We start from the raw sequence: 26730 nt of genomic DNA, 5'->3' as shown, positions 1-26730 counted from the left end.
CGGTGAGATTTGGCAGAGGGAGGCAGTGGAATAGTGATAATGTCATTCGATGAGTAATCCAAAGCCCTAGGCTAACTGTGGAACTTAAATTCAAATCGACAAATCTGGAATATAAATCTAGCCTCAGTAATGGCGCCAATGAAACTGCCCATTGCCGACAGTCGTAAAACCCCACGTTACCAGTTTGGTGCTACTGAGCCACTAATGTCCTTTAGAGAAGAAAATCTGCCATCCTTACTCATGTGGCCTACAAGCAAGTTATTCAGTTGCATCAAATAGCTAAAAAGTCTAAAAAGGTAGGAAACTTGAATGACTGTCCAGCATTGACAACAGCAAACTCAACCCTTCCCCTGCAGAGTCCTCCTAATTAGCATCTGGACACTTGTGCAAAAACTGGGAGAGCTGTCCAACAGCCCCTTAGTGTCAGGGGATTAGTGGGTTAAATACTTGAGTACGGGGAAAGGCCTGGGTGGGACGGTGCAGGCTCAGTGGGCTGAATTGCCTCCTCCTGGATTGTAGGCACTCTGATTCTATTCACAATTTCACTGTGTGATACCAGATAAGGTGAAGATTGCCTATTGTATTGGATGGACAAACTAAGATGAGTCAATGATCTCCTTCACAGGAAATTTTTGAGGGGTTCAGAATTAATTTAAAAATCCCTAGACTGCTGTTAGAGCGCTCAGGAAGACAGACCCGAACACCAGTCCACAATACCCCCAGATCATTTACTTAATGCTGTATCCTGCTCTGAGCTCAAACTGCACTGAAGTGTAATAGTAATTTTGAATTATAGACTTTGTATTGCATTAGCAGCATGGAGAGAAGATACAACCCACTAATTAGAATAGCAAATTATATTCTGCATTTCCTGCAAGCCAGTTACAGAATACCAGGAACTGTCTAAACTACAGCCTCCCCTGCACCCTCGCAACCTAGACCACAAAGCCCAGGTAACTGATTTCAAATGGCACTTACTTCCTTATCACAAGCTTGTCACATTTGAATTTATAGGCTGAGATTTGGTCAAGGTTGTTCTTAGCACTGCTGTCTCATTGGTATATTGACCCTAAATCAGAAGACTAAGACCCATCATCAGCAATTTAAAATGTGCACAGTTTAATGGGAATACAGATTTAAACTTGATGAAGGGCACAACTCTTCACAATACACAATGATACAGAGCACTGGAGATACTGGATAATTATCTGACAAGAAATTTGCATGCTTACAGGGCAAATGGGGTGGGGGGGTGGGGTGAGAGAGCAATACTGGCTGCTTTAGTGCTGCAACCATTTTAGAACATAGAACATTACAGTGCAGTACAGGCCCTTCAGCCGCCAACCTGTGCAACCAATCTAAAACCCATCTAACCAACACTATTTCAATATCATCCATATGTTTATCCAATAACCATTTAAATGCCCTTAAATGTTGGCGAACCCACTACTGTTGCAGGCAGGGCATTCCATGCTGTTACTACTGAGTAAAGAACCTACCTCTGACATCTGTCCTATGTCTATCATCCCTCAATTTAAAGTTATGTCCCCTCGTGCTAGCCATCTCCATCTGAAGAAAAAGATTCACACTGTCCACTCTATCTAATACTCTGATCATCTTATATGCCTCTATTAAGTCATCTCTTAACCTGCTTCTCTTGAACAAAAACCTCAAGTCCCTCAGGCTTTCCTCATAAGAGCTTCCCACCATACCAGGCAACATCCTGGTAAATCTCCTCTGCACCCTTTCTAATGCTTCCACGTCCTTCCTATAATATGGTGACCAGAACCGTATGCAATACTCCAAGCACGGCCTCACCAGAGTTTTATGCAGCTGCAACATGACCTCATTGTTCCTAAACTCAATCCCTCCACCAATAAAAGTAACACACCGTACCCCTTCTTAACAACCCTATCAATCTGGGTGCCAACTTTCAGGGATCTATGCACACAGACACCAAGATCTCTCTGCTCAACCAAACTACCAAGTAAGCCCAGTACTCTGTATTCCTGCTACTCCTTCAAAGTGAATCACTTCACACTTTTCCGCATTAAACTCCATTTGCCACCTCTCAGCCCAGCTCTGCAGATTATCTATGTCCCTCTGTAACCTGAAACATCCTTCCACACTGTCCACAACTCCACCGGCTTTACTGTCACCTGCAAATTTGCTAAACCATCCTTCTACACCCTCATCCGGGTCTTCTATGACCAACAGCAGTGGCCCCAAAACACATCCTTGTGGTACACTACTATCATTGTATAATAGGATATGACATCAACATCTTAGCCCTTTCCAACAGTGGCTATCCAAGTAGCATTGGTTATCTGCTGCAAAGGTTTTTGTAAGGTCTGTAATAAGGGTGTGGTTTTGTGCTGATCTTTAATTTACATGATCAGGTCAAGTTTTAAATTCTACTTTACAAGTCTATCCAACACAACAGGCTGCAAGTGGTGGCATAGTACTAATGTCATTAGACAAAGTTAAAGTTTATTATCTGTCACAAGTAAGGCTTACATTAACACTGCAATGAAGTCCCTGTGAAGTTCGCATAGTCACCACAGTCCGGCCCCTGTTCGGGTCAATGCACCTAACCAGCACATCTTCCAGAATGTGGGAGGAAACCGAAGCACCCAGAGGAAACCCATGCAGAGACAGGGAGAACGTGCAATCAGTGACCCAAGCTGGGAATCGAACCCATGTCCCTGGCGCGGTGAAGCAGCAGTGCTAACTACTGTGCTAATGTGCCATCCAGAGGCTCAGGCTAATACTTTGGGAAAAGTGGTTATGATTCAATCAATAATAAATCTGCATTTAAAAGCTACTCCATTGGAGACCATGGAATTGTTAATTGTGGTAAAAATTCATCTCGTTCACCAATGTACTTTAAGGAAGGAAATCTGTCTTGTTTAGTCAACATGCGCCTCCAAACCCACAGCACGTCATGAACACCCTTCAAAAAGTACTTAATTAGCCATAAAGCACTAAGGGACATCCTATGGATATGAAACGTGCTATATAAATGCAAGACTTTTCTTTTTACAGTTTGCACCTGGCTAATGATTTCCCATGAATTGAAATTTCAGTAGTATCTTGACAGTTTAAATGGCAAAGTTTCCATCTCAAAGTCATAAATACCGGTTTGATCTAGAGTCTGGATCAAGTGAGCTGGTTACAATCAAGAGGTGGTGGCTGAGTTACTATTGGCCACAGTTCTCCCAGATAGGGAAAAAAAAGCATATCTGGATTTGGTTCCAGCTCCTGATAATTATAAATAGGATGTCCTCAACATTTGGATGATCTTCTACATTAATAATGCTCTTGCATGAAAAATGAGTAGAGGCCTCTAGATGCAGTGGATAGCGTCCCTGCCTCTGAGCCAGGAGCTCCGCATTCAAGTCCCATTCCAGGGCACGATGGCCAAGGAAGGCATTCTTAACCTGGCCACCAGGTTGCATATTACTGCAAAATCTTTTCAACTTGCAATGTTGCAATGGCAGGGAGCAAGAGTGGGAGAAACTCCTTGCCTACCAGGCTTGACGTGGAGTGACGCCCTTTAAGCTATAAGCCTTCTGCAACAGATAGGCAAGCTATTACAGGGGAAAAAAAAATCACACTACGAGATCAGATGAAAGTCTGCCCTCTGTACGACTAGGCTGCAGGAAGAGCAAAAACAATGAGGAATCATAGAATCCTACAATGCAGAAGGAGGCCATTCGGCCCAAGTCTGGACCGACCACCATCCTACCCAAGCCCCATCTCCATAACCCCATGCATTTATCCTAGCTAGTCTCCCTGTCACTAATCAACCTAACCTACACATTTTTAGACTGTGGGAGGAAACTGGAGCACCCAGAGGAAACCCATGCAGACACAGGGAGAATGTGCAAACTCCACACTGACAGTGACCCAAGCCAGGAATCGAACCTGGGTCCCTGGAGCTGTGAGGCAGCAGTGCTAACCACTATGCCACCATGCTGTCCCAGAATGAGTGACGGCAGTCTATTTCTACACAACCATTAACCTGGTCAGCGAACTGACATTTCTGGACGCAGGGCAGAAATGGGGCAGAAAAAAAATATAAAACTCCTCCACACAAGAGCATTCCAAAAAAGTAATGAAGACCGCTCAGCTAGACTTGCTCATATAAATAAGTCACCACACTAATCTTTGTACTCTTGTGAAAATTATTTGGATCAGCTGAAATGGTTTATCATTGGAGACATTGGCAGGGTCTATAGAAAAAAATCTAAACTTTGCCTCATCACCAGATTATTATGTCTCTGAATGTAGAATGGATACGTTCAATGACCCAGTGCCACACCTCTAATAGGCTTTGAAAAGGAACCTAAATTCAACTGCTTCAGAATTACAAAGAATGCAAAAAGAACAGTTGACATGAGTTTGATAGGCCATCATATGTTCCCAAATGGGAGTCTTGTATTGTCATGTTTTGGAACATGGAAAAACTAACGGACCCAACATTGAGGCTCCTTCAGAAATGTCAAACCCTCCCGTCCTTCACTTTACAGAAGGGCATTGTTTGTCTTGTAACAACCTGTATTCTGGTTTCAATTGCATCTTCCTTAGCTGAAGCATCTTTTTTACTCCTCATTACTCCCTTGGACAAAACGTGGAACATAACCATCATTAAGTTGTAGCCTGTAAGAATGCAAAAGTGAAAGGCCAAAATATTTGGCAAAGATGTTCAGTGGAGCAGGTTACTTGAACACCTCCCAGGATCTCCATTTTCATAGATGACTGCTCAGACAAGTGCTCAACTTCACACACATTATGCTGAGGGCACTGGAAACAAAGATATGGATTTGGACGATAACATGGCCATCACTGAAGATTTGTGCACTAGAGCTAGTTACTCTGAGCTAAACTGTTTCCATACAGTGCATTACTCTGCCCACCCCAGATCCAACCTCAAACCCCCATCTACCCAGCAATCAACAACACACTGATAAGATTCATCAATAATGTCATCGAACAACATCTACACAAAATAAGCTGCTTAATGCTACTGAGTTATGTTCTGCCAGAACCACTTGGTTCCAAACTCATCACAACATTTTATCAGGATACAAATACACAACATGAATTCCTGGAGAGGAGAGAGTAGATGCCTTTGACATCAAGATAGAACTTGAAGAATTTGAGTAGGGAAATCATGTTACAGCTATATAAAACACTGATTAGACCACATTTGGTGTATTGCATACAGTTCTGGTCACCACATCACCAGAAGGGCGTGGAAGGTTTGGCGAGAGTGCCATGAATATTCACCAGGATGTTGCCTGGTCTTGAAGGTGTTGACTACAAGGAGAGGTAGAATAAGCTAAGACTGTTTTCACTGGAAAGAAGGAGCCAAAATTTACAACAGTTTTGTAGCAATTGATCTGCCCAGCATACACTTGACATTTGTTTTAATATCCCTACCCTTTTCCAATCGTTAAGGTGCTCAGGGTACAGATCCCAGTCTTGCATCCTCAAACATAAAGGTACAGATCTGAACGTACAGACACACAATTAGCTTAGCCACTCAGTCATAAGAACATTAAAAACTAGGAGCAGGAGTAGGCCATCTGGCCCCTCGAGCTTGCTCCTCCATTCAATAAGATCATGGCTGATCTTTTTGTGGACTCAGCTCCACTGGCCCGTCTGCTCACCATAACCCTTAATTCCTTTACTATTCAAAAATTTGTCTATTCTTGCCTTAAAAACATTCAACGAGGTAGCCTCAACTGGGCAGGGACTTCCACAGATTCACAACCCTTGTGAAGAAGTTCCTCAATTCAGTCCTAAATCTGCTTTCCCTTATTTTGAGGCTATGCCCCCTAGTTCTAGTTTCACCTGCCAGTGGAAACAACTTCCCTGCTTCTATCTCATCTATTCCCTTCATAATTTTGTATGTTTCTATAACATCTCCCCTCATTCTTCTGAATTCCAACAAGTATAGTCCCAGTCTACTCAGTGTCTCCTCATAAGCCAAACTTCTCAACTCTGGAATCAATCTAGTGAATCTCCTCTGCACCCCATCCAGTGCCAGTATATCCTTTCAAGCAAGGAGACCAAAATTGTACACAGTACTCGAGGTGTGGCCTCACCAGCACTTTATACAGCTGCAACATAATCTTGCTGTTTTTAAACTCCATCCCTCTAGCAATGAAGGACAAAATTCCATTTGCTTTCTTAATTATCTGCTGCACCTGCAAACCAACTCCTTAAGATTCCTGCACAAGGACACCCAGGTCCCTCTGCACAGCAGCATGTTGCAATTTTTTACCATTTAAATAATAGTCCATTTTGTTGTTATTCCTACCAAAATGGACGGGCTCACATTTACCAGTATCTGGTTGGCTGGGCTACATCAAGGACATGCAGGCTTTGCTTCTCTCCTCAGTGCGTACTACTCCAAAATCATCTTCAAATGCAAAATTTAATTGCTTTTCTTTCCCCAACCACCCCCACGATCCCATCAGCAATCTCCTCTGTAAACCCCTTTATACTCTGCCCTTCCAACCTCATATCCAACAAGTATGAGGGTCTCGTGGACTTCTTTTGTCACTGAGATTGATGGGATGCTTCAGTTGCAAATGCCTTTCTCCGTATCCACCCTACCCAAACTTTCCCCAAGTTTCTCCACAGCCCTAATAGGAATTTTTATCTTTCTCTAGTTTCTTCCCTCATGCTGTTTCCAAGCTCATCTTGATTCACTCCCTGCAATTTAACCCTACTTAACCCTTAATCCTGCAAATATAATCCTGCAATCTGACGACGCTAAACTTGCATTCGTGGCTCCCCATGTCAGTTAATATAGCAAATAGTACTTGATAAGAGGAAACTATCTGCTTTCCTTTTGAATGTGCTCTCATAAACGCATCTCCCCTCAAAACAAAATCCAAGTTTGCACCAAGTATTTAGCCACATGTCTAAACATGTCCTTCTATGACTCAATTTCAATTTTTGTCCAATTAAGCTCAGGTAAACTATCTTGGGATGTTTTAGGTTAAAAGGTGCAGGCTTAAATGAAAGATGGCTTTGAAATTACAATTCATTCCACAGCGCAAGTAACAATGTATTAATCCATTTCTAGAAAAATCAAAATCACTTACATTGTCTCGCTGATCGTAGTCAACTGAGCTCGACACTGAAGTGAGACGTTCGTATCGGTCATGGTTTTCCGAATGCAGAGCTGAAGCCACACTGAAGAACAAGAGAGTAAGTGCTTCTTACACAGGTCATTACTAGCACACAAACATTCCACTGATCCCAAATAACCTGACATTAAAGTGGCAAAGTATTGTGTAGCAGGCCTCTATAATGCTAAATTTCTACTTTAACACTTGGAGTGAATAATCCTCAGCCGACAAAAGGGCAGCGCTCTGAAAGCTTGTGATTCCAAATAAATCTATTGGACTCTAACCTGGTGTTTTGAGACTTTTTACTGTTCTTATTTTAGGCACAATCTCCCACCATTCCTCCATTAACAATAAGTTCTAAAATCAAATTAGAATTTATTTAGTAGTCACAAGTAAGGCTTACATTAACACTGCAATGAAGTTAATAAATTCCTTGGGGAATCTGAGTAAGGCTAAACCCAATAACAAACAACTGCCAAGAAGCAAACGCTCCAGGTCTGGTGTGACCTTCTTTGGTATATATTTCATGGTCTTCCTCCCACTCTAGCCAGACAGGTAGCTTTGACAGTGCATCTTAAGGCACATGCATGCTGCTGAGTGAAGTTCTATGGGGTGGAGATAAAGGCATGGTTAAGGACTGAGTCAACGATATACACCAACTCCTTCAACAATGCATTTAGTTGTTTAATGTTTTCTTCAACCCTTTCAAAATGTCTGCTGCATTTTCAAATACCCAACTAATTTTATTTTAACCTGAACAAGCCTGAACTTAAAGGTTTGTGTGTCAACAGTACAACTCAACCATTAGAATGTAACAATTAAATAATGCAGTAGATAGAACTCCCTGCTAAAACAGGTCTTTAAAAATAGACTGGGAACCTCAAAATATCCTCACCCCTGTCCTATTTCCTAAAAGCCACTTTTCCAAAAAAAATTCTTAAAATTTCAAAGTAAGTTTTTGTCTACAAATATCCCCAAATTTATAGAATAGCACATTTGACCCATGTTTTGGCCAACATTCCTCCTGTCAAAAGAAAATACATATTTAACCAGTCATCTGCTCTGCTATTTGTTAGACACTGCAGTGTGCAAATCAACTGCTGTGTTTTCCTACAGTGACTGCACTTCATTGCTTTGCAGTATTTAGCCAAAAATGCAATTCTCTTGATTATTTTGTTATGTTGTGACTGAAATACTCTCGCATAGCAAGTATGAAGTTAAAGTTTAATCTTCATGAAGCTGAACTCCAATGAAAACATCAGTTTTGTCTCCTCTTCACTGGCACACGAGGCATGCTAACACAAGACAATGCCACTTTAACATGGAATCACATTTCCAAATCACCACCACCTCTAGTAGTTCATCTGCTGGCAGCACGTGCAACTTTGAGGGAGAAAAAGAAAAGAGAGGTTAGATAGGGGTTAAGATTCTCAGAGTCAAGGACCTTTGAAAAATCATCAGTATGTAGAGAAAACAGAAAGATGTTCAGTTGGAGCTCCCAACAAAATAATCAGAAATCCTGCATTCCAAATTCTGGTAATATTGGGGGAAACATGCTTACACTTATCCGAAGAGTCCCAATGATCCTTTCTAGGCATTACTACTGATTGCATCAAGGCCTTGTTGATCGAGTATAGTACACCAAAGACAGTGGGAACTTCTTTCAGGCTACTCATTACTTAACTGCAGGCTTGTGCTCCTCAATGACAGGGAAGTGATGACCTAGTGGTATTATTGCTAGACTATTAATCCAGAAACTCCAGCCAATGTTAACGATAATCCAGAAACTCAAACGTTCTGGGACCCAGGTGGTGAAATCTGAATTCAATAAATAAAAATCTGGAAGGATCTACTGATGACCATGAAACCATTGTTGATTGTTGGAAAAACCCATCTGGTTCACTAATGTCCTTTAGGGAAGGAAATCTGTCATCCTTACCCAGTCTGGCCTACATGTGACTCCAGAGCCCAATGTGGTTGGCGTTCAACTGCCCTCAGGCAATTTGGGATGGGCAATAAATGCTGGCCAGCTGGAGGCACCCACGTCCCACGAATTAATAAAAAACTCAATATTTCCATTCCAACAACCAACGTTTAACAAGCTCCCCTGACTGAGGCTGTCCAATTAATGCTCAAGGGTCAAGTGTTGGGTACTCCATCCCCTAAATCAGTAGACTATGGATTTAAACTTCTCCAGACACTTGAGAACACAATTGACCAGTGAGGGAGTACTGCACGGACAGAGGTAACATCTTTTGGATATTAGGTGACGGTATCTGCATTCTCAGATGGACGTAAAACATACCAGAGCGTTATTTGAAGAGCAGAGCTCACCAAACAGCCTGACCAAAATGTCGACTGTAGCCAACATTAGAAATAAATTAATTTGCTTATTTATCCAATAGCTGTTTCTGGGATCTTGCTATGCGCAAACTGGCTGCTTACTTTTCCTGTGTTATAATAAGCGATGAGATCTCTGAAGTCCTCTATTGGCTGTGAAGTACTTTGGGACATTCCAAAATCACATGGGACACACCACAAATAGGTTATTTTGGTTATGCAGTACAGAACTTGAATACTGCTAAATAAAAAAATACCTTTTCTAAGTTCCTGCATATCTGCCTCCTTGAAATACAAGAATGAGGGTGACTGAAAATTGATAGTTAAACTAAGTATCATGCTGCCTTGCTTTGTTACTGAGATACTTATTAAAACATCACCAAACGATTCAAACTTCATTGCTCAGAATTTGCAGGGAATACGACGGATAGCTATGGATAGTTGGTTCTTTAGATGCTAAATTTAATCTCTATAAATCAGTTACGAATGAGCTTGTGTTTGGTTACAAAGAAAAACTACATCCTAGGAGGTAACACACTTACTGTTAAATTGTAGGAAAGACCAACTGAACATTGCTGATTAAGAGCAATTAACATTTTGTTTCAATATCACGAAGAGGTCATGCAATAAATGCACCTTGTGAGAAGCTTGACAGTATATGTTACATAAGAAAAGGCAGAATTAGTCATTTAACAAATCACCTCAAGTTATGAGAAATTTCCAAACATGGTCAAATTTGAGCCCAAGTTGAGTTACTGGACAGCAGTATCTGATACAATTGCTTTCCTTCCATTCTTACTACTCCTGACCAACCCCTCAGTCTCTCACTCACCATACTTCTGATCTTTAATGCCTCCCACCCAGCTTATCTTCCCTAGAAGAACTATTGTTTAAACTCAACATCTTCCCCTATTCAACACTTCCCCCCACCAATTCTCATAGCTTGTCAATTCTGTATATTACCTTTGATAAAACTTTGGATCACTCTGCTCAAAACCCATCTACCCACCCTCCCCTACTACTAAATCTTGCTTCTCCTGGCACTTCCTTAAATGGTTTCAAATTTCAACTATGCTTACCTATTACAAAAAATTTGAGCTTTTTCAGTCTGCCTACTGATCTCTTCAAATCTGAAAAAGGGCCAAGTTAAACAGACAAATACGTACTTTAGCTCAGCCAGGAGTGAAGTTGTTTTAGTATTTTGTTGGTGCATGATTGAGTATTAGTATGGTGATTAAACTTCTAAGCTTGTGGGTTTGCAGCAGTCTGCCATTGACAGAGATAATGGTTTGTGGTGTGGTTATCAACTCTTAAGCATCGCCTGGTGTAGTTCTGGAGCAACTATATAGTATGGCAGTCTTTGCCAAACTTGCTACAGAGAAAAAGACAGTGGGCTAAGAGTGCACAATTTGCTGCTCTGCTTTCCTCAGCTGGTTGAGCTTTCTGTTTCTGCTCTTCTCTACCTTTGGAATACTCCTCCAGAGGCCCAGGTCCCTGGCGATGTCAGGCAGCAGTGCTGTGCCGCCCTAAAGGCGGTGCTCTTTGAGCTGCAGTAGTCAATGTGGTAAAAATTGTGGTGGTTATCACATAAGCTTGCTAAACCATTTCAGAGACCAGTTAAAACTGTTGCCCAGTTGTCACTGTCCACCATCTTCATATCTTGCTTGCAAGCGTACTTTAGTGGAGCTGTAGGAGCTCAGCAGGTGGTGACCTAGTAGCCAATTCATGACATTGAAGTTCTTTACTGTTATCAATCCGATCAATGGTGCACAGCCAGCACAGGTGTTGTTGGTTTAGCAGTGCATACTGATAGCAATAGCAGTCCCTGTGATCTTTCAGCTGGTGACCTTGTCCTTCCAAGAGATGCCGAGGATATACCAGAGACACCAAAGGTGGAAACTTCATCCTTTTCTCCTCCCTAGCATGTGCTGCCTAACTGTAGATGATTGACTTCACCTGAGACAGAGGCCTGGTAGAGCTGCAGTTTGATATTCTCAATCTCTCACTCAGCTGCAGCTTTTGCGATGTGTTAATTTCAGCATCAAGTGGTGATTGTGAAGCCCGGATATGTGAAACTAATAGCTTCCAGCATCTCACTGTCAATACAAATAGATGGCAGCATGGCCACAGTCTGATGCGTGATACATCTTCCTGATGCTGATGGTCAAAAACAAACTCTTTACAGGCCTGAGAGAGCTTGTCCATTTGCCACAGCAGGGGGTTCTCAGTAATGCAGGGGGTAATGCAGCATTATTCAAGCACAGCAAGGCTCAGTGCATCTTTGTTTCTGATCTCAGATCAGCATCAGTTTTCCATCAGTTTTGGTGTGAGTTTGGATTCCGGGGAAGTGCTGGAAGATTGGAAAACGGCTAATGTTACGCCGTTGTTTAAGGAGGGTGGCAGGCAAAAGGCAGGGAATTATAGGCCGGTTAGTTTAGCGTCTGTTGTAGGTAAGATGTTAGAATCCATGATCAAGGAGAAAATAGCGAGGCATCTTGAGGAGAACTGTTTGATAGAGCAGACACAGCACGGTTTCGTTAAGGGGAAGTCGTGTCTGATGAATTTATTGGAGTTCTATGAGGATGTGTCTAGGGCGGTGGATAGAGGAGAGCCGGTGGATGTGGTCTTTCTTGATTTTCAGAAGGCGTTTGATAAGGTTCCGCACAAGAGGTTATTGCAGAAGGTCAGGGGGCATGGAGTTGGGGGTAGGGTGTTAGCATGGATAGGGGATTGGCTGTCAAATAGGAGGCAGAGAGTGGGGGTCAATGGGTGCTATTCGGATTGGCAGTTGGTGACTAGTGGAGTGCCCCAGGGGTCGGTGCTGGGGCCTCAGCTATTTACCATTTATATAGATGATCTGGAGGAGGGGACCGAGTGTATGGTGTCGAAATTTGCTGATGACACCAAGATTGGTGGAACGGCAAATTGTGCGGAAGGTGTGGAAAGTCTGCAGAAGGATTTAGATAGGCTGGGCGAATGGGCCAGGAACTGGTAAATGGAATTTAATGTTGGCAAGTGTGAAGTTGTCCACTTTGGTAGGAATAATGGTAGGAAGGACTATTACTTACATGGCGAAAAACTGCAGCATGCGACGGTGCAGAGGGACCTCGGGGTCCTTGTGCATGAGTCGCAAAAACCCAGCCTGCAGGTGCAGCAGGTGGTCAGGAAGGCTAATGGGATGCTGCCTTCATAGCGAGGGGGATTGAATATAAAAGTAGGAGGTCTTGCTGCAACTGTATAGGGCATTGGTGAGGCCGCAGCTGGAGTACTGTGTGCAGTTTTGCTCGTCGCACTTACGCAAGGATATTTTGGCCTTGGAGGGAGTGCAGAGGAGGTTTACTAGGCTGATACCGGAGTTGAGGGGGTTGAACTATGAGGAGAGGCTGAATAAACTAGGCTTGTACTCGTTAGAGTTTAGAACAATGAGGGGAGATCTCATTGAGTCATATAGGATGATGAATGGGATGGATAGGATAGAGGTGGAGAGGCTCTTCCCGCTCAGAAAGGACAGTAGGACTAGAGGGCACAGCCTCAAGATAAAGGGGGGGGGGAAGCGATTTAGAACGGAGTTGAGGAGGAACTTCTTCACTCAAAGGGTGGTGAATCTCTGGAATTCTCTGCCCGTTGAAGTGGTGGAGGCTGCCTCGCTAAATATATTTAAGACGCAGGTTGATAGGTTTTTGATAGGCAACGGGATTAAGGGTTATGGGGAGAGGGCGGGAAGGTGGAACTGAGCCACGACAGATCAGCCATGATCTTATTGAATGGCGGGGCAGACTCGAAGGGCTAGATGGCCTACTCCTGCTCCTATTTCTTATGTTCTTATGTGAGGTTGCTCAACTTACGTAGATGACCTGAAGACCTATGTCAGCAGCAAAGAAAATAATATGCCAAAAAATGCAACAAGAATATGTCAGAACACAACATTCTGTGATCCCACTGCAGAGCTCAAAGGGTTCTGACATTGCCCCTTCACAGCTGACCTTAACCATCATGTGACCTTTCCATGACCACATTAGCAGACAGCTAATTTTCTTCAGCAGTTTAAATGTTTTAGAACATAGAACATTACAGCGCAGAACAGGCCCTTCGGCCCACGATGTTGCGCCGACCAGTTTTTTTTTAAAAAAAACACTGACCCACTAATCTAAACCAATCCCTTTTCGTCCATAAACCTATCCACAGATCTCTTAAACGCCCCCAAACTAGGCGCATTTACAACCGCAGCAGGCAGGGCATTCCAATCCCTCACCACCCTCTGGGTAAAGAACCTACCCCTGACATCCGTCCTATAACTACCTCCCCTTAATTTAAAGCCATGCCCCCTCGTGCTAGCATTCTCCATCCGAGGAAAATAGACCACCTCTGTACGTATGGTTGAATGCCTTGCTGAGATCGATGATGCCAAGACAGTAGTTTTTTATTTATGGCATTTCTCTTGCAGCTGCCAGGCTAAGATCATCATGTCAACTGTTGATCTTTCAGACTTGAAAGCACACCAGGATTCAGTCTGGATCTGCAGTCTGACAAGGACAGTGAAAAGTCTGACAACACCAGGTTTTAGTCCAACCTATTTATTTGATAATATACTCACAAGCTTTCAGGTTAGTCCCTTTGTCAGGTGAATGGAGAGTTCTGGCCTCAGACAGAGCATATAAAGCACAGACAGTTTAGAGATTACTGATTAGAATGCGAATCCTTACACCTAACCTGCTGTTCAAGACCTGAAGTGGCTGATAATGTGAGTGGAAATAAATAGGTTGGACTAAAACCTGGTGTTGTCAGACTTTTCACTGTGTTTACGCCAGTCCAACGCCGGCATACCCACATCATGTCTGACAAGGACATTAGAGGCAAATATTTTTAATTATTTCCAGCATGGAGATGCCTTGACAGTTAAGAGCAATTGCTCTAGTTGCCCTTGTTCTCTCCCTATGCTTATTCTCAACATTTGCTTTGGCGCAGGCTTGAAGGGCTGAAGGGCCTGTTCCTGTGCTGTACTGTTCTTTGTTCTTGAATCTTTAAGTCCAGTTTGCCAATCACCCAACCCTGACTGACTGTCACTTGCTCTGTATTGGACAGCCCCAATCAAAATAAAAAAGAGTCAAACACTGACCTTAACCCCGCCATGTCTACCAGCATGATATCTCTATTTCCCTGATGAAATCGAAGTTTATTTATTAGTGTCACAAGTAGGCTTAGATTAAAACTGCAATGAAGTTACTGTGAAAATCCCCTCGTCACCACATTCTGGCACCTGTTCAGGTACACTGAGGGCGAATTTAGCATGGCCAATGCATCTAACCTGCACATCTTTGGACCCGAGGGGGGGAAACCGGAGCACCCAGCGGAAACCCAAATAGACACGGAGAATGTGTAAACTGCACACCCACAGTGACCCAAGCCGGGAATTGAACCTGGGTCCCTGGCACTGAGAGGCAGCAATGCTAACCACTGCCTTGCTACTTTGCTCATCTGGCAGTGGCCCTTTCATGCAGCTCCTCTATTCACTCCACCTCAGCTACTCCGAAAGCCTAAAACCCAACTCTTGAATTAAACCTTAAGCCATTTCCTCTAATCATCCTGTAGCTAACTTGGGGCCTTTCATCATCAAACCTATTTATGAAGTACTTTGAGATATCACAGACACTAAACAGATAGAAATAAAAGAGTCTAAGACCCAGGGCAGGACGTGAGAATAGCAAGAAAATTTTCAATGGTTTGGACACATTGCATTTTAGCACAAATTATATTTAAACTGATTATTAAATTTAACTACAGCTTCTCACATGGGCAGTATACAGCGAGCACTAAGACTTGCTATTTCAGAGATATAGAATCCATATACTGTACATGCCAAAAGAAATTTGAACACCCTTAACGTATTTTAAAAAACATTAGTATCACCTCAGCCCAGAGATCATGTGAATTAAAAAAAGGTGTTAATATTGGTCACAGATCATGGGAGAGATAATTAAAATGAAAAAAACACCAACATACTATTCCCGCTCTTCTGCTCGATGTTTTCCACGTCTTTTTCTAGAAATGTAAAAGACAATTCTTAAAAATACACGAGAAAAAAAAAACACCTTAAATGAAATTCTGGTGAAAGAACAGCACAAGTACAGTGTGGGGGATTCGAATGACTCCATTAAAATCCAATGAATAGTTTCACCAGCACTGTGGCAAATCTGAAAATGTTGTATTTTAATGGGCAGAGCCTCAACAGCCCTTCGGGTCCCATTTGAACATTTAAGTAAGCTAGCTTTCATATGCACATCTTTACTCCAGCTCCGACTAAAAAGATAATTTGTGTAACATTCTCTTCGCGATTGAATCAATAAACAATTGAGAATAAAACAATTTCCAATACTACCCAACATGCCGTCCAGTGGTGATCCAATGGAAGCTAGAGGAGAGGAGTGAAGTATCCCACCTCCAGATCAATTAACAGGGAAAAAACTCTGAGGCAAGTAATTTCATAGTATGATAGGCCAGTACAGCACAGGAGATCACTTGATCTATCGAATCCATGTTGGTTCTTCCAAAGTGAAATCCAGTTATTTCCATAATTGAATTATTGAAATAAAGAAACAACTGTAAGTGAGATAATCAGGCCATTAAGAATCATAATAGTTGGAAACTGACCACCTACCTGCTCAAAACACCCTACATGATGTGTTCTGAACAATGTGGACAGGATTATATCTTTGGAACTTGAGTGGATCATGAAAGTGAGTTGGTTGCATTTACTCTCATGGTCTGCCTTCAATCCCAAAAATCAGACCTCAGTCAACTTGTGACTGCAGCCCAAGATACTGGAAGGAATGGACAGTCTCATGAAATATAGAAACCAAAACAAAATGCAATCTGATATCGCAACGCCTGGAAAATGTGTTTTTCTAAATCTTAATCATCCAAATTAAAAACAACAGCTAAATAAAAAGTTGACAGAAAAATAAGAAAGTTTGTCAGGGTAGTCAAATTAACAAAATGATTAATTTTTTGACATTGAATCTGACATTCATCCTCTTGCAAATCTTGAGACCAAAAATGAAGCCAGATGAGGTGGAAGAAGGCAACCTACTGAAGGCAGGTGAGGAACAACTGGATTATTTACAGGGGATTGAGAAGAAGGGTAACTTCTAATACTGAACAGTGAGAACTAAGGCTTATTGTGCATTACTAAGACAAAATTTTTACAAAAATAATCAGGATAACAAACAAACAATTCAGGACCAAAAGAAAAAATGCTGGAAAATCTCAGCAGTCTAGCAGCATTTGAGGAGAGAAAAGAGCTGATATTTCAAGTCCAGATGACCCTTTGATAAATGCTTGGTGTATAACAAGTTTATTTCTTAGTTAACTCATTTATGTATGTTGGTATAGTATAGTCTTTGTGGATCTCTGCAACAAGTGAAATGTTTTAATAATTCAGATTATACAGTACTACGTGATGACCTAGTGGTATTATTGCTAGACTATCAATCCAGAAACTCAGTTTATGTTCTGGAGACCTGGGTTCAAATCCTGCTATGGCAGATGGTGGAATTTGAAATCAGTGAATTATCTGGAATTAAGAATCTACTGATGACCATGATACCAATGTTGATTGTCAGAAAAACCCATCTGGTTCACTAACATCCTTTAGTGAATGAAATTTGCTGTCCCTACCCAGTCTGGCCTACACGTGGCTCCAGAGCCACAGCGATGTGGTTGCCTTTCAACTGCCTTCAGGCAGTTTGGGACAGGCAATAAATGCTAGCCAGCCAGCGACACTCATGTCTCACGAATGAATAAAAAAACCCATAACTCAGACTTTCACTTAAAAAAAGCAACCCAGAAGTAATAAACTAACCTAAATCAAGGCTCATACGCCATCTATAAGATATACAAAATTCAGGCCGTTCAACCTAACCAGTCCATGCTGGTCTGTTTCAGTCAAGCCTTCTTCCACTCAACTGTGAAAGTTCCCATCTATCACCTGAATCTTGAGTAGATAGTATGACATAACCAAGGGAAGAGACACACAAATATAAATAGAATTTTACTCATCATTCAGCTCATTTAGCTATTGGCAAAGTCAGCTTACAACAGACGTACACAATTTCACTGAGCGATTAAGATAGTTAAAAAAGTGTAATTTCTATTGCAAACAAATGGCTGTAGGAATAATAGTGGCAAGTGAAAAGCAAAGGAATAAGCAATTAGATTTGGTAATTCTTAATTTGCAAACAGCTGGGACCTTTAAAATACAGAGAGATCAAGCATGTGTGTCACACAGCCACTCCACCTTAGGATGAGGCAACATTAACAACATTTCATCCAATTTAAATTAAAACAAAGTACTTGACAAGCTCAAGAATGACATTTTGGCATGAATTGGTTGCTGTCAATTCTTACATGTGTTGTACAAACAACAAAAGCTTCACTTTTTAAACTATTCATTGCCATCAGAATTGTACAGCTACTCTTATTCTTCAATCCCATAATCGATACAGCATAATGTATAGCAAAGCTGATCACTGAAAGCAATTCAACTTTTACCAAACTCGCTACTGATCGAGTTTGGAGAAGAATCTTGAATTCAGGGTCAGTGTCGTTGCTCAAAAATTATTACAGGGTAGGAACATAATTCAAATAGCTCCAACCTACTAAGTTGCACCTAAGTTTCCAACTGGTTCAAAGGTGATGCAACCTACTGGAAAATACCAGTCGGGTATGAATGTGGTGTCTCTCCAGGATTAACATGCAGGTTCCTCGTCTCATTTGATTCATCTAAAACACCAATCTCAATCTTGTGTCTCACAATGTCACATCACACTGGAAATTCATATCCAGGAGTGTATTATCAATCATTTAGCTGAAATTTTCTTCTGAATGCTATTCTGATGAGGGCAAAAAGGGATTTAGATATGTGCAATATAACTGCAGGTAATTCAATAAAGAAAGCAGAGATTAAATTGTTTCATTATAAAGCAGATTATAAGAAATAAGAAATAGGAGCAGGAGTAGGCCATCTAGCCCTTCGAGCCTGCCCCGCTCAATAAGATCATGGCTGATCTGTTGTGGCTCAGTTCCACTTTCCCGCCCTCTCCCCATAACCCTTAATCCCCTCTCTTATCAAGAACCCATCAACCCGCTTCTTAAAAATATTTAGCGAGGCAGCCTCCACCACTTCAACGGGCAGAGAATTCCAGAGATTCACCACCCTTTGAGTGAAGAAGTTCCTCCTCAACTCCGTTCTAAACCGCCTCCCCTTTATCTTGAGGCTGTGCCCCCTAGTCCTACTGTCTTTTTTGAGCGGGAAGAGTCTCTCCACCTCTATCCTATCCATCCCATTCATCATCTTATACGTCTCAATGAGATCTCCCCTCATTCTTCTAAACTCTAACGAGTACAAGCCTAGTTTATTCAGCCTCTCCTCATAGCTCAATCCCCTCAACTCCGGTATCAGCCTAGTAAACCTCCTCTGCACTCCCTCCAGGGCCAAAATATCCTTGCGCAGGTGCGGCGCCCAAAACTGCACACAGTACTCCAGCTGTGGCCTCACCAATGCCCTATACAGCTGCAATGGAACCAAAAGTTTCCAAATTGGATAACCACTTCAAATTTGAGCAATCCACGTCTTGTAAGATAGGACATAGGGCACATTACATTTGGCAGGGCCCCAGAATTGCTAGATTGGAGCTCATAACCACGAGGGAATTAAAAAAAATAACATTGCAGCATCTGGAACAAGCCATTACATTACAAAACAGTTCAGCACTAGGAATTATCTTAAGGGCCAATTCATGTTGCGGTTTGACCAAAACCCTGCACCCTCACTGCCCTGCCAAACTGAAAACATTGGGAAGCAGTACATGTAGCTTCCCAGATAATTTAGGAGAGAGACGATAGTCAAAACATCTCAATCCTCTTCACACACCTTGATGTGTTGTCGCTTATGAAAGTGAACTTGGAGGCTATTTTCTGAAAGGGGTCAATATACATTCCTTCAGATCTTTCACTGCCCACTTGGACAGGCAGATGTTGTGGTCAGTTTAATGATGAAACAATGATATTTCTAGTTTGGTTATTTTCGGAGGGCTTGAAGGTTATTGCTTTTTAACTGGAGCTTGGAGCTGGGAATTGAGCAAAGTACTTCACATTAAAAATACACCCACACCAGGTATTCTTTCATTTAAGTTAACATAGAAACTAGAAGTAGAAGTACGCCATTAGGCTTTTGAGCCTCCTCCGCCATTCATCTTGATCATCGAATTCAATATCCTGACCCCCCCCCCTTCCTCCCATATGCCTTGATCCCTTTAGCCCCAAGAGCTACATCCAATTTCTTTTTGAAATCAGACAACGTTTTGGCCTCAACTACATTCTGTGGTAGTGAATTCCACACATTCACCACCCTCTGGGTGAAGAAATTTCTCCTCACCTCAGCTCTAAAAGGTTCACCTTATCCTCAAACTATGACCCCCTAGCTCTGGACTAACCCCACGATTGGCAACATTCTTTCTGAATCTATCCTGTCTAACCCTGTTAGAATTTTAAGTTTCTATGAGGTCCCCTCACTCTTCTAACTCCACTGAATATAATCCTAGCTGACATGGTCTCCATATTCATCACCCTCTGGGTGAAGAAATTTCTCCTCACCTCAGTTCTAAAAGGTTCAGCCCTTATCCTCAAACTATGACCCCTATCCTTCAAAACACATTTTTAAAAAATTTTTAATCAGCTATATGTGTCAAGCCATCAAGAGAATCCACAAATTCTTGAAATTAAGTAAATTAATAGAAAACACTGTAAACACACAGCAGGTCTGTTAGCATAAACTGAAGGAATCAGTGTTTCAGGCCACCCGTTTCCATTCCTAACAAAGGCATCGACTCCATGGCAATATATTGATCAAAACCAGACTGGACTGGATGCAAGGAGTGTGTTTCAGACTAGCCATAATTTTACTCAGTCTAATTTTGGTTATATAGTCTTCATAAGAGATTTATTCTCAAATTTTAGTTGGATTTCAGGTATTTATCATTTTAAGCTAAATTAAAATTTTTGTTTCAATAATTTTTGTTCTGATCTAGTCATATAGAAGTGTAGTATCTCTCCAGTGCAGAAAGAAACTATACTGCTCATTGAGTCTGCACTCTCGGACAGAGCCCGTAAACCCACGTACTTACCCCACTGATTACCCCTAACCTACAGATCTCAGGACACTAAGGGGCAATTTACCATTCCCAATCCACCTAACATGCACATCTTTGGAAAGGAGGAAACCAGAGCACCTGGAAGAAACCCAAGCAGACATGGGGAGAACGTGCAGAGTCTACACAATCACTCAAGGATGGAATCAAATCCGGGTCCTTGGTGCTGAGAGGCAGCAGTGTTAACCATCGTGCCATTGTGCTGCCCAAGTCAAGAATTTTATGTCAAATCACCATTTAACTTGTATCACAATTAGCATGGCACACTTCTCACATCAAGAGGCTTCAGATTTTGTTAAGAACAGTGTTTAACAGAAATTTGTACAGGGATTGGCAGCATTAGGTTGTCTTAGAGCAGCAGCTCTCTGCTGCTCCAGTGCTTACATGCTTACAATATAGCTTCCAGATTTATTCTGCCCAAGAGGACTCCACCCTGAGGCGCTCACTCACTTATGGTTCCCGTTGGTCCCTCAACTCAGGTGACCCTCTTCTGCTGTTCTGACTTAAAGGAGACAGCAAATCAACATCTGGCATGTGTGAGGCTTTCAAGTATAAGTTGAAAGGGATTCAGGACTGGCACAGACCTGTAAGGATGAAGAATAAGTATGGCAAGTTTTGGGAACCTTGAATAATGACATATTGTGATCCTGGTCAAAGAGAAAAAGAAAGCATTTGTCAAAGCTAGGAGGCTGGGAACACACGAAGCAAGTGTGGAATACAAGGCAAGTAGAAAGAAACTTAAGCAAGGAGTAAGAAGGGGTCATGAAAAAGCATTGGCCAGCAGGCTTAAGGAAAATCCCAAGGCTTTTTATACACATACAAAGAGCAAGAGGGTAGCCAGGGAGAGGTTGGCCCACTCAAGGACAAGGATGGGTATCTGTGCATAGAGCCAGAGGAAATGGGCGAGATATTAAATGAGTACTTTGCGTCAGTATTCAAAGAGAAAGACTTGGTGGATGATGAGTGTGGGAAATGACGTGTAGATAGTTTGAGTCATGTTGAGATCAAAAAGGAGGCAGCATTGGGATTCTTGAGAAACATGAAGGTAGACAAGTCCCCAGGGCTTGATGGGATATACCCAGAATACTGAGGAGAGGCAAGGGAGGAAATTGCTGGGGCCTTGAGAGAAATCTTTGTATCCTCACTGGCTACAGGGGACGTTCCAGAAGATTGGAGAATAGCCAAATGTTGTTCCTTTGTTTAAGGGTAGAAAAAAATAATCCAGGTAGTTACAGACCAATGAGCCTTACATCAGTGGTAGGGAAATTATTGGAGAGAATTCTTCGAGACAGGATTTATTCCCACTTAGAAATAAACAGATGTATTAGTGAGAGGCATGAGGACGTATTTGAGAGGTTTTGTGAAGGAGAGATCATGTCTCACAAACTTGATTGAGTTTTTTGAGGAAGTGGCGAAGGTGATTGATGAGGGTAGAGAGTGGATGTTGTCTGCATGGATTTCAGTAAGGCCTTTGCCAAGGTCCCACATGGCAGACTGGTGCAGAAGGTGAAGTCGCATGGGATCAGAGGTGAGCTGGCAAGGTGGATATAAAACTGGCTCAGGTAAACATTCTCCAAGGTGGCCTTCATGACATCCATCAGCTCAGAGGCGCTGAGCAGAAACTGATAGTCAAGTTCCGCACACGAGGACAGCCTCAACCGGGATCTTGGGTTCACGTCACTATTTGTAACCCCCATGACTTGCCTGGGCTTGCAACATCTCACTTACTGTCCTGTCTGGAGACAATATGCATCTCTTAACCTATGCTTAATGCTATCTCCACTCACATTGTCTGCCTCTTTAAGACTTGATTATCTGTAAAAACTCATATTCTAATCTGTATTCTGTAAATTGAGCGTGCGCCTTTATATGCTCTGTTTGTGGTCAGAACTCTCCACTCACCTGACAAAGGGACAAAGCCCTGAAAGCTAGTGGCGTTTGCTAACAAATAAACCTGTTGGACTTTAACCTGGTGCTGTGAGACTTCTTACTCGATCAAAGAAGACAGAGGGTAGCTGTGGAAGGTTGCATTTCTGAATGGAGGGCTGTGACAAGTGATGTTCCTGAGGGATCAGTGATGGGACTTTTTCTGTTTGTAATATATAAATGATTTGGAGGAAAATGTAACAAACTAAATGTAAGTTTGTGGAAGACAAAAGATTGGTGGATTTGCAGATAGCGATGAGGACCAGAGGATACAGCAGGATATAGATCAGTTGGAGACTTGGGCAGAGATAATGGCAGATGAAGTTTAATCTGGACAAATGCGAGGTAATACATTTTGGAAGGTCTAATATAGATAGGAAATATACAGTAAATGGCAGAATGCTCAGGAGTATTGATAGGCGAAGGGATCTGGTTGTACAGGTACACAGCTCACTGAAAGTGGCAATGCAGGTGGAGAAGGTAGTCAAGAAGGCACACGGCATGCTTGCCTTCATTGGCCAGGGCACTGAGTTTAAAAATTGGCAAGTCATGTTGCCGCTTTATAGAACCTTAGTTAGGCCGCACTTGGAATATAGTGTTCAATTCTGGTCGCCACACTACTAATGTGGAGGCTTTGGAGAGGATACAGAAAAGATTTACTAGGATGTTGTCTGGTATGGAGGGCATTGGCTATGAAGATATGTTGGAAAAACTTGGTTTGTTCTCACTGGAACAACGGCGATTGAGGGGAGACCTGATAGAAGTCTACAAGATTATGAGGGGCATGGACAGAGTGGATAATCAGAAGCTTTTTCCCCCAGGGTGGAAGAGTCAATTACTAGGGGGCGTAGTTTTAAGGTGCGAGGAGCAAGGTTTAAAGGAGATGTACGAGGCAGATTTTTTACAGAGGCTGCCTGGAACTTCTTGTCGGGGAGGTAATGGAAATATATACGGTGTTGACTTTTAAGGAGCGTCTTGACAAATACATGAACAGGATGGGAATAGAGGAATATGGTCCCTGGAAGGGTAGGGGGTTTTAGTTAAGTCCAGCAGCATAGCCACTGCAGGCTTGGAGGGCGGAGGGTCCTGTTCCTGCGCTGTAATTTTCTTTGTTCTTTGAGACAGACACCAAATCACTACAGTTAGCAAGGCCTTAAAAAGCTCTAATGATCTGAGAAATAGCCAGTCTCAGTGACAAACTGTTTCAATTCATCTACGCCTCAGAACTAACTAAATATTTATTATGCTCTATGCAAGTGGATAAATCCATTTGATCTGCAAGACAATTTTGATGATAAACAGAAAATCGAAAAGAAATGGTGTCACACTGCCTGAGAGGTTGAATGGCCATCATCTATTCCCAAGCCAGATAAGTTCAGTAGTTCTCCAAAGTGTGCACAGTTCTGAGATAACTCGATTAGCTGGCTTACTGCCAATGCCATTAAGTGATTTTCCACACCTGCAGTCATTTAACATTATTTCATCGGATTCATCTGTGCCATTCTAATGGATCTGTGAACTTTTAAATGAACCATCCCGTTGATGTTATTTAAAACAGAATTGGATTAAGTGCATGCAAGGTGGGAATTTAATAGAGGTTAAAATATCATAACCCATAATAGTGAGGGCTAACTACTTTTTAAAAGGCTGACATTGACAAATTGCTTCATAATAGTGTCAGATTATCATCGGTGAGAACTAAATGGCTTTTAACTTGGCCCAAAACGTTTCAACCTCCACAAGACATTAAATTGAGACTTACGAAAAATTGGCAAAATTACCTGGAACGGTAGGGTCTACGATTTGGGGAGGAAGCAGTGAGCTTGGTACATAGCACTGATTGTGGACACTACAGCAGCAAGGTGATGGGTGATGTCACAAACCATCCTTTCTCTATGAAGAGGGAGTAAAAGGTCTCAACACCAGGTTACAGTCCAACAGGTTTATTTGGAATCACGAGCTTTCGGAGCACTGCGCCTTCATGGAGATGAAAGCTCATGATTGCAAATAAACCTATTGGACTTTAACTTGGTGTTGAGACACTTCTTACTATGCCCAACCCAGTCCAACAGCAGCATCTTCACATAATGGCTACCATCTACGAAGACAAATGTACAGTATACAAAAGACGACGACACCAAGTTAGAGAATGACAACTGACAGCAGTTACCTGGAGGTTTTGCACGCATGCACACAGGTGCAAAAAGTGTACACAGAAAAGACACACCTACATAATTGACAAAATGATAACATCAATTTGAGTAGGATCTTGCTTCAACTTGTGACTTAGTCCATTAAAAATGAAACCAACAATAAGAGAATTTGGAGGCAATAATTAAATGTCAGAAGTGCAGAAATTAGGCAGTTAGTCAAACCAAAATATTTAAATTAGAGATGGTGGTAGGGAAATCAATTTATGCCCATTTTGGAAACAAAAATTACACAGAAATTAGGATTCGTGTTGAATACTCCTTTTAAGAGAGTGAACGGTGTTGTTACAGCACATGCTGGAAGGTATTATTAAACCCAATCATGTGAAACAATGGAGCTAGTGCATTACTTTGAAATGGCAGGCTCTCAAACTATACAGGTTAAGGGATGACCAGTTTTCTTTAGAATAGTCATTTGCCTCCCACTTCAGCCCTTAGAACCGCATTCCCTCCTGAAGCCACAGCACAGAGTATAAAGAAAATCCTCCAAAACAGAAAAGGTTTTAAGAATGGAAAGAGTAGACATTGCAATGAGGGCTGGTGGAATGTATAGACTGAGTGTTCATAAAGAGAATTTTCTCTGTTTGGGAATGTGCTTTCATAAGTGATCTCAATTTTCCACCATATTGATGAATGATTATCTTGAGAGCAGTACAAATTTTCAGATGACGTTAAGCTAGGAAGTGTAGTAAGTTGTGTGATGGGAGGCAGAAATTGCAATCAGGGCACTGATAGGTGAAATGGGCAAGACTTTGGATCTACAAAAGAATAGAAAGCACACCATAGGAACACTTCAGCCCTTTAAGCTCGTGTCGATCATGAAGCCCTAACTAAACTAAAAAATCCTTCTGCCCTTATTCGGTCCATATCCCTCTATTCCCTCCCTATTCATGTGTCCGTCAAGATGCCTCTTAAATGATGCTGATGTGCCTGTTTCCACCCGCCCCCTCTAGCAGCATGTTCCAGGCACCCACCTCAGTTTGCTTGAAAAACTTTCCCTGCACATCTCCCTTAAACTTTCCCCCTCTCACCTTGAACCCATGCCCCCTTGTAACTAACATTTCCACACTGGAAAAAAGCCCCTCACTATCCATCCTGTCTGTGCTCTCAATTTTGAGGGTCTTTCTCAGGTCTCCCCCTCAGCGTCTGTTCTTCCAGTGAAAAACAAATCTGATGAAGAAATTGGCACATTTTTGAAATGGAAAGAGACTAGGAGCTGAAGAGGAGCAACTGAATTTGGGTGTCAATTATGCATTCAGCAAAAGGGTGTATTGAACTCAGAGCAAAATTTAAGAGCGATTTAATACAACTTCAAAATGATGACAGGTTTTGGTACGATACGGAGAAGCTGTTTCCACTGAAACACAGAACACAAAAGTAAGATAAATGGCAAGAACCAAGAGAAATTTTGTTTTTTTTCATATAACCACAAAGTTCTGGAAAGCACTACCTAAAAGCTGGGAGTGAAAATGGATTCCACAGTAATAGAAAAATAAATATACGGAAAGGAAAAAATTGTGGGGTTATGTAGAAATAAGGTGCACCATAAACAGAAAATTCTGGAAAACCTCAGCAGCTCTGACAGCATCTGGGAGAAGAGAATAGAACCAATGTTTCGAGTTTAGATGACTTTGTCAATGGTCCTCTAGGCTCAAAACGTTGACTCCATTCTCTCCCCACAGATGCTATCAGGCCTGCTGACATTTTCCAGCATTTTGTGTTTTAGATTCCAGCATTTTACTTTTATCATAGAAAAAGATGACTATGATTAATTGGTTATCCAAGTCTTTCAAAGGGCCTGGAAAGGAGTAATGGACCAAAGTCTTCCCCTCTATGCTGTACCAGTCTACAAAAAATACTAATGGAATGTTGGCTTTTATCTCAAGAGGAGTGGAATACAAA

General features: G+C 41.9%; 1 protein-coding gene across 5 annotated transcripts in view; it reads right to left on the bottom strand.

The window, feature by feature from the left end:
* Positions 1–26730, bottom strand: part of LOC145345236 (mechanosensitive cation channel TMEM63B-like) — a 215450-nt gene that overhangs the window by 94391 nt on the left and 94329 nt on the right. For 4 of the 5 annotated variants that reach the window (XM_080193015.1, XM_080193019.1, XM_080193016.1 and 1 more), the window contains exons 4-5: positions 15489–15527; positions 7122–7212 (exon numbers count right to left, since the gene is read on the bottom strand). In XM_080193015.1, the coding sequence (XP_080049141.1) occupies positions 7122–7212; positions 15489–15527 (130 nt within the window). The remainder of the gene's footprint in view (positions 1–7121; positions 7213–15488; positions 15528–26730) is intronic. The other variant, XM_080193018.1, reaches the window with a different exon arrangement.

This window comes from Carcharhinus amblyrhynchos, chromosome 7 (assembly GCF_965287045.1).
Source record: "Carcharhinus amblyrhynchos chromosome 7, sCarAmb.v2.hapA, whole genome shotgun sequence".
NCBI classification, from domain to species: domain Eukaryota; kingdom Metazoa; phylum Chordata; class Chondrichthyes; order Carcharhiniformes; family Carcharhinidae; genus Carcharhinus; species Carcharhinus amblyrhynchos.
The sequence above is the reverse complement of the archived record's forward strand: the minus strand, read 5'-3'. Positions and strand labels throughout refer to the sequence as shown.